The sequence below is a fragment of the Alligator sinensis genome, unplaced genomic scaffold (genome assembly GCF_000455745.1).
Source record: "Alligator sinensis unplaced genomic scaffold, ASM45574v1 scaffold647_2, whole genome shotgun sequence".
Lineage (NCBI taxonomy): Eukaryota > Metazoa > Chordata > Crocodylia > Alligatoridae > Alligator > Alligator sinensis.
In genome coordinates this window covers 3,587,345-3,594,405 of record NW_005841832.1, presented here as the reverse complement: position 1 = coordinate 3,594,405, position 7,061 = coordinate 3,587,345, and the positions used below count along the sequence as shown (strand labels likewise).

At 57.0% G+C, this 7,061-nt stretch overlaps 2 protein-coding genes across 5 annotated transcripts in view; both read right to left on the bottom strand.

Annotated features, from left to right (window-relative positions):
- The window catches only part of PPP1R12C (protein phosphatase 1 regulatory subunit 12C), a 27,116-nt gene extending 26,755 nt beyond the window's left edge, over nt 1–361 (bottom strand). Inside the window, exon 1 of the mRNA XM_025196755.1 lies at nt 356–361. The gene's annotated coding sequence lies outside the window, so the exon portion shown is untranslated. The remainder of the gene's footprint in view (nt 1–355) is intronic.
- A 1,844-nt stretch (nt 362–2,205) lies between these two features.
- TNNT1 (troponin T1, slow skeletal type) overlaps nt 2,206–7,061 on the bottom strand; it is a 13,342-nt gene continuing 8,486 nt past the window's right edge. For all 4 annotated transcript variants that reach the window (XM_006014948.3, XM_025196736.1, XM_006014949.3 and 1 more), the window contains 9 exons: nt 6,283–6,304; nt 5,810–5,870; nt 5,340–5,456; nt 4,701–4,778; nt 4,458–4,568; nt 4,133–4,242; nt 3,583–3,673; nt 3,394–3,434; nt 2,206–2,469 (listed from right to left, as the gene is read on the bottom strand). In XM_006014948.3, coding sequence (XP_006015010.1) covers nt 2,424–2,469; nt 3,394–3,434; nt 3,583–3,673; nt 4,133–4,242; nt 4,458–4,568; nt 4,701–4,778; nt 5,340–5,456; nt 5,810–5,870; nt 6,283–6,304 — 677 coding nt within the window. In that variant the 3' untranslated portion in view covers nt 2,206–2,423. The remainder of the gene's footprint in view (nt 2,470–3,393; nt 3,435–3,582; nt 3,674–4,132; nt 4,243–4,457; nt 4,569–4,700; nt 4,779–5,339; nt 5,457–5,809; nt 5,871–6,282; nt 6,305–7,061) is intronic.

Sequence of the window (7,061 nt, the reverse complement as noted above, 5' to 3'; positions counted from 1 at the left end):
GGGCGGGGCAGCCAGGAAATGCTGCTCAGGGGGGGCCGCGCCGCTCGGGAGCCCGAGCCCGGGCTGCCACAGGCGTCCCCTCCCTTGTACCGCCCGCAAGAATTGGGGCGGCCGCAGCTGCAGCGCTCCGGCGCGGTCAGGACCGGGGCGACAGGGGCTGTGAGTCGGGAGGGAGGGGCACCGGTAGAGCCCGGGGGGATGGGAGGATTGCCCCCCGCCCCCCAGCAATCAGACCGCCTCCCCAGGTGCCCTATGTTTGGACCTGGAAATATGGTAACCATAGTTATGAATGCCTCCTTCGCAGTGCATCATGGGAAAGGGAGTCCCCTTCTCTTCTTTTCTCGTCTCTTCCCACCTGCTGCAGGGCATCATGGGCAGTGCAGTTCCCCCTCCTCCCTATCCGTGTAATGCTGGGGCAGGGGGAGATGGGGTGTGACGCAGTGTATCTTGGGAAATTGAGTCCCTTGCCTAGGTACCGAGCATCATTGGCGTGGGGAGTCACTCGTGCAATGTACGAAACAGAGTCCCTCCCCCGTCATCCATCCACTGCAGGGTGTGGTGGGACTTGCCCAGAGCATCATGAGAGACTGAGCAGGTGTGAGTCACAGCAGTACACCATGGGAAAGGGAGTCCCTTCTTGCCCACCGCTGTGGGGCATTATGGGAAATGGAGTCCCTTTACCCCACACCTGTTGGGGCATCACAGGAGAGGGTGCACAGGAGACGCATGGCAGGGGTTATGGATTCTCTCACCCTGCCCATGGGGCATCTTGGAAAATGGAGTTTGCCTCTCCCCCCCCCCCCCCCCCCCACCAGCTGCCCCTGACCTCTGCAAAGCATGCTGGAAATAGAGTCCCCAGGCAATTTGGCCATGGGGCCTTAGGGTAGCAGAGCCCTGCCCACTGCCACTCCCCCTCACTCTGATGTCCCATTGTATCATGGGAGCAGAGCCCCCAACCCAGAAGCAACCTGGGGAATGGAGTGTGCTGGCCTGCTGCATCATGAGAATGGAGTCCCCCACCCCAGAATTATCATGGGAAATAGAGTCTAGCTGGCTCAGAGGTGGGCAAAATGCAGCCCGCAGGCCACATGCAGCTCACCAGGCCATTCTATCTGGCCTGCAGGGCCCCTAAAAAAATTTAGAAAATTAATATTTATCTGCCCCTGGCTGCCTGTCATGTGGCCCTCAATGGCTTTCCAAAACTCAGTAAGCAGCCCTCCGCCTGAAATAATTAGCCTCCCCTGAGCTGGAGTCTGAGTCTAGGAAACCTCCCATCCTTGGGCACCTTAGTAGGCTGCAGCTTTGTGGCTCCACATTGCTTTAGGCTGATTCCTAGTGCACCGTCCCTCTCCTACTGGCAGTAGCCTGCATTCTCCCCTGTCACCTTCCAGCGTCTCCTACTGCCAGCAGCCTTGGCCTCCAGATCTTAGCATTCATGGGAAACAAAGCAAAACTCCTCTCCCACTCCCTGGGACTGATGGACATGCAGTGCCTGCCTGAGTCTACAGGGAGTCTGGGCCCATTGCTGAACGAGCTGGGCCAAGCCCTGTGTATCTGAACAAGGGGCTTATTCAAAGTCCTGATCCCTCTGTATGTTACTGCGGTACCAGTGCCCTGGTGGGCTAGAGAGGGCATGTGAGGCTGACCTGTGAAGAGCTGCCTTTACTCTGACACTGCCTTTTGCTGGCAGTTATGGGATCCCTGGGGACAGCACAAGCCTTTGTTTCCTTCAACCCTCCAACTGGTGATCCTAGGAACTGCCTAGCAGAGCATCAGACTTCCATGTATTAAGGGAGGGGTGGCAATGGAGCCCACCTGATCCCTCCCACCCTGTTGTTGGAGCCTAGAGATCTGCCACCAAGTTGCAGTCAGCTCCCAAGTGGGTAGGGCTTATTTTAGGGGGACAGGCCCTGCTGTGTAGTGGGAGGAGGGGAGCAATTGGAGGTAGGCAGCTGGAAGCAGCTTACATCTGTGTGGGGGCAGAAATGTGTGTGTGATGGACAGCAGGGGAGCCATGTCTGTGGTAGAGGGGAGGTTTGGAGGGGAATTATTTGGGGGGGGGTGATCTAGAAGACAGTTAAGTGTCAGGGGCCCATCTGCCTAGGGGGGCTCTGTGTAAAGCCACACACACACCTCCCCCTCTCAATATGCATACACAACTCCCTCCCTTGCTCCACAAACCAGATCAAGGCTCCATCCATGAGCTAAGGGCAAGGGATATGTTTTATTACATGGCCCAGGTAGTTGGACACAGGACACAGCTCACACCAGTTTCCTGATTTTCCAGATCACACAGGGCAGAATCTCCATGCCAGCAGGGACCAGGATGGGTGGAAGTCAAGGGGGGGATCATCTGGTTGGATACAGGAGGGTGGATGCAGGAGGGAAGGGTGGCAGGGGTGATCTGCCTGAGGGCCTGGCATTTATTTCCAGCGGCCTCCAAAACGGCCCTTGCCAGGCACCTTTTTGCTATGGAGAGAAAGGGGAGGGTTAGAACAGACCTCAAGGCCCCCAGATTCCAGTCCCCCAAACATACCATTGCCCCAACCCAACCCTGGGCCCAGCTGATCTCAGCATCTTCCCCAGAGCAAGCCGGTTTTGGTGTCAAAACCCTCTGGCCTCACCAAGCTCATCTCAGTATCAGCCCATCTCGTCCTTCCCTCATGGGGAAAAAGGGTTGGGGGATGGAGGGGGTGGTTGGTCTCTGGCCTGGGTGGTCCCACACACAACAGTGTGTCCTTGTTGTGAGCATACTGGGCTGCATTAGGAGAAGTGCAGCCAGGAGATCAAGGGAAGCGATTCTTCCCCTCTGTTCAGCACTGCTGAGGCCACATCCGGAGTACTGTGTCCAGTTTTGTGGCCCCCACTACAGAAAGCATGTGGACAAATTGGAAAGAGTCCAGTGGAGGGCAACAAAAATGGTGAGGGGGCTGAGGGAATTCATGTATATGAGGAGAGGTTGAGGGAACTGGGTTTATTTAGTCTGGAGAAGAGAAGACTGAGTGGGGATTTAATAGTAGCTTTCATCTACCTGAAGGGGGTTCAAAAGAGGATGGAGCTGGACTGTTCTCAGTGGTAGCAGATGACAGAAAAAGGAGCAATGGGCTCAAGTTGCAGCAAGAGAAGTTTAGGTTAGATATTAGGAAGAACTTCCCCACTAGGAGGGTAGTAAAGCACTGAAACAGATTACCCAGAGAGGTGGTGGACTCTCCATCCTTGGAGGTTTTTAAGACCCGGCTAGACAAAGCCTTTACTGGGATGATCTAGTTGGGGACGGTCCTGCTTTGAGTAGGGGGTTGGACTAGATGACCTACTGAGGTCCTTTCCAACCCTCATTTTCTATGATTCTATACTCTCCCATAGAGAGGGAACAGCTACATTGCAACTACTCACAATTTCTGAGCATGGCTGATGCGGTTGTACAGGACATTTATCTGCAGGGGGGGAAAGAATGCAAGATGCATGGGATTGCCTCACCAAGCCTGCCCCATCCCCAGAGCCAGTCCCTTCTCACAGGGCCGGATCAGAGCCAGTGCCCCCTAAAGGGGACAAGGCCCCATGCCCATTCCCCATCCCCTTCACCTCATATTTCTGGCGCCTGAGTTTTTCCATGAGGTCAAACTTCTCTGATTCCAGCTGGTAAATCCAATCATGCATCTCCTTGGCTTTTGTCCTGTGTGGACAGACAGGGATGTTGTAAGGGTAATGGTGCTGGCTGACTAACCCTGCTCCCCCTTCACACCATATCCAGTCAAGGACTGTTGACCCCAAAACATAATGGGAATGGAGCCATGGATGGCATGAGGAAGCAGTGACTGCTATACCCAAGGCAGCCCAAGAGACAGTGTGGGGAAGCCCAAAGGACTGTGGGAACTGAAGGTGGGCCTGGTCCTAGATAGTGGTGTCTATTAAGCACCATTGGTCTTTGGGATCCCAGCAATGAACCTCATGGGATATTGCAGCAGAGGCAATGCAATGTAACAGTGGCCACTAAGCCTGGGGAATCATGAATAATGGAAGCCAAGCCCAGAGCATTATGGGAAATAGGGTGCAGTGGTCAATGAGCCCAGGACAGTGTAGAGCATTATGGGAAGCAAAGTCCACTCAACGGCACACTCCACCCCCCAGGCACCTGAGCTCATCCTCCCTCATGTGCTCAGTGCTGAGGGGTTTCCGTCTCTCGGACAAGATGCGGATCTTCATCTCCCGGCCTGTCTGGCGCTTGCCCCGCTTCTGCTCGGCCTGGGAAGAGGAGGACAGGAGGCTCATGGCAATACTGGAGCTGCTGGGATGTGGCCACCTCTGAGGTGGAGCTGGTTGGAAGGCTAGTTATACAGGGACTGCTCGTCCGGACTGGTGCTGAGATGCAACCACCTCTGGGGTGGAGCACATCAGGAGCTGTTTATACCCCTCAGCAAGGCCAGGGGGTGTCTCCCCAGCTTCTTTGCCTCCCTTACCTTTGCCAGGTAGCCCCCAAAGTGGGTCATGTTGGAGAGCACCTTCTTCTTCTTGGCATCGTCTTCAGCCCGCTTCTTGGCCTCCTCTTCCTCCTTGCGCATCTTCTCCTCCTGCACCAGGGGAAGCAGATCCATCAGCCTCCAAGTACGAGGTGGGGGAGAACAGTGCACAGGGAAGCATCCTGCCCTCCTCCCCCAACCCAAGATATGGGGGCAACAGACAGGTGGGTGGGGTGGCCTCACCGCTAGCCGGGCCTGGCGCTCGCGCTCCTTCTCTGTCCGGGTCCGCACCTGCTCGTTCCTTTCCGAACGGCGTCGATCCTATAGGGCAGGGCAGGGGGTGGGGGTGGGCACCGTGCCCCCATCCCTGCAGAACCCAGCTCCCAACCTTGCCAAGGACTGCCACCCTCCCCCACCAGCCCTACCAAGCCTCACAGCCCAGTTAGTCCCAGCCACCTCTCTCCACCCTCACGTTTACCTGGGTCCCTACAATCCCACCATGTGCCTCATGACCTCCTGCTTGCCACAACCCTCTGTCTTTCCAGGTCCCCAGCCCTCCTTGCTTCCCAGAGCCCCAGTCCTCATGTCTGCGGTACCTGCTGCGCCACATTCCCTACTCCCACAGTCCCCAGCTGCCCCTGCACACCCAAGACCTTTCCCAGGTCTGTGCTCCCTAGTTCCCACAATTCCCTACATTTCCCGGCCTTCATGTTACCCCTCCCCACCCCATGCATCTGGGTCACTTACCCCCATCTCCTGTGCTCATCAGTCAACCCCCCATGTTCCCTGTGCTCCCTGCCCACATACCCCCTGACTCCTTTGCCCCCTCCAGTACGACCTGCCCCACACACCCTCCCACAGTCCCCTGCCCCAGGCACCCACAATCCTCTCCATCAGGGCAATGAGCTCTTCCTCCTCCTTCTTCCGCTGCTCAAAGTGGGCATCGATGAGGCCCTGCAGCTCCAGCAGGTCCTTCTCCATGCGCTTGCGGTGAATGTCCTGCAGGAGGCACAAGGGAGACTGTCAGCCAGGGGCCACCCCAGCAGATATGGCAGGAGGGAGGGAGCACTGGAGCGAGAGCCCCCCACAAGGGGGAGGGACCCCTCATTACGCTGGGGCCAACCCCACCCAGGGAGACTGTCACCCCATCCAGTCTGTACCCCCTGCCCAGCCCCTACACCACTGCCCACAGGATAGTGTCTCTTGCCTTGCTCTCCACAACCTACCCCTGGCAGTCCAGTGCCCCCTGCCCAGCCCCATCCTGAGCCATGCGGCATGGAGCCCCCACACTTAGCCCCTGCCCGTCTCCCCCCACCCCAACAGACCAGCAGGGCATCCCATAAGGAACTCACATCGAAATCAACTCTTTCACCTTCTGGGATCTTTGGAGGGGCCAACTGAGGAACCACTGGTCTGTCAGGGGAGAGAAGCTGACTTAATACCCACAAGGCTTGAAATGCTGAGGACTGTTACAGGCTCAGAACCTTTGTCCAGCACTGAGATGTGTCTGTGTCTGTGTCTGGAGTGGAGCATTTTGGAGGGGCAGCTTATACAAGGCCTCCTTGCCCCATGCTGAGTTGCAGTCATCTCTGGGGTGGGCCCTGCTGAGGCCTGGTTACACAGAGCCTCCTTGCCAGCCCCTGAGATGCGGCCACCTCTGGGGTAGAGTGTGTTAGGGGCTATTTATACAGGGACCCTCACTGCAGTGGAGTCAGCCCTGGGGCGGGGGGGCCAGCTCCCACCACAGCTGCCCCCATCCCTGCCCTGTCTCCCTATGTCCTGTGGGGGGGGACTGGAAGGTGGGATTTCCCTGTCCCCACCTTACCTGGGCTTGGGGCGCTCTTCCTCTGCAAAAGGAAGAAAAGAGAGGCCGTTAACAGATGCAAAGACAGTAGCAGCTCAGGCATGTTGTGGGGCTGGAAAAGACGTGGGGCTCTACTCCCTAGGACCTGGCTTGTAGCAAGACCCCCCCCTCCCCCCAATGCTGTCCGCTGTGCCCAATCCAGATGTTCATGCTTGGGGGAGCAGGAATTTGGAGGGCCTCAGCGAGTCCATGGATGGCTCTGCCCCTCCTCAGCCTGGGCTCGGGGGGGGGGGGGGCAATCCTGGCTGCTGAAAAAATAGGGGGAAAGGGAAAAACAGAATAAATTGTTTTCCTAAAAAAGAGAGAAGAAAAGCATCAGGCTTGGATGTCAGGTGGCCCCGGAGGAGGAGGGGCACCAGAAGCGGGTGCCCCTGGCATCTCCTGGGGTTTGGGAGAGAGGGGGGTGGAAATAAAAAGCCTGTGGGGGGGCAGGATTTTGGAGGGCATAATGGGAGTAAAAGACCCTGTCCCAGGAGGGGAGGCTTGGTGGCACTGGATTAGAGGGAGAGGGTGGAGTTGAGGAAATCTCCCAGAAAGGGGCTGTGGTGGGGGACAGGTTGGGTGTAATGCTGCATGTTGTGTGGCAGGCCAGTTCAGCAAGGGGTGTGTGTGTGTGTGTGTGTGTGTGTGTGTGATCATGTCTAATCCTGCAGTGTCAGTGTGTATGTGAGGAGAGGTCTGGGAGATCTGGCGGTGAGCTTGTGTGTGTACATGTGTTTTGGGGGAAGGCCTGACAGTGA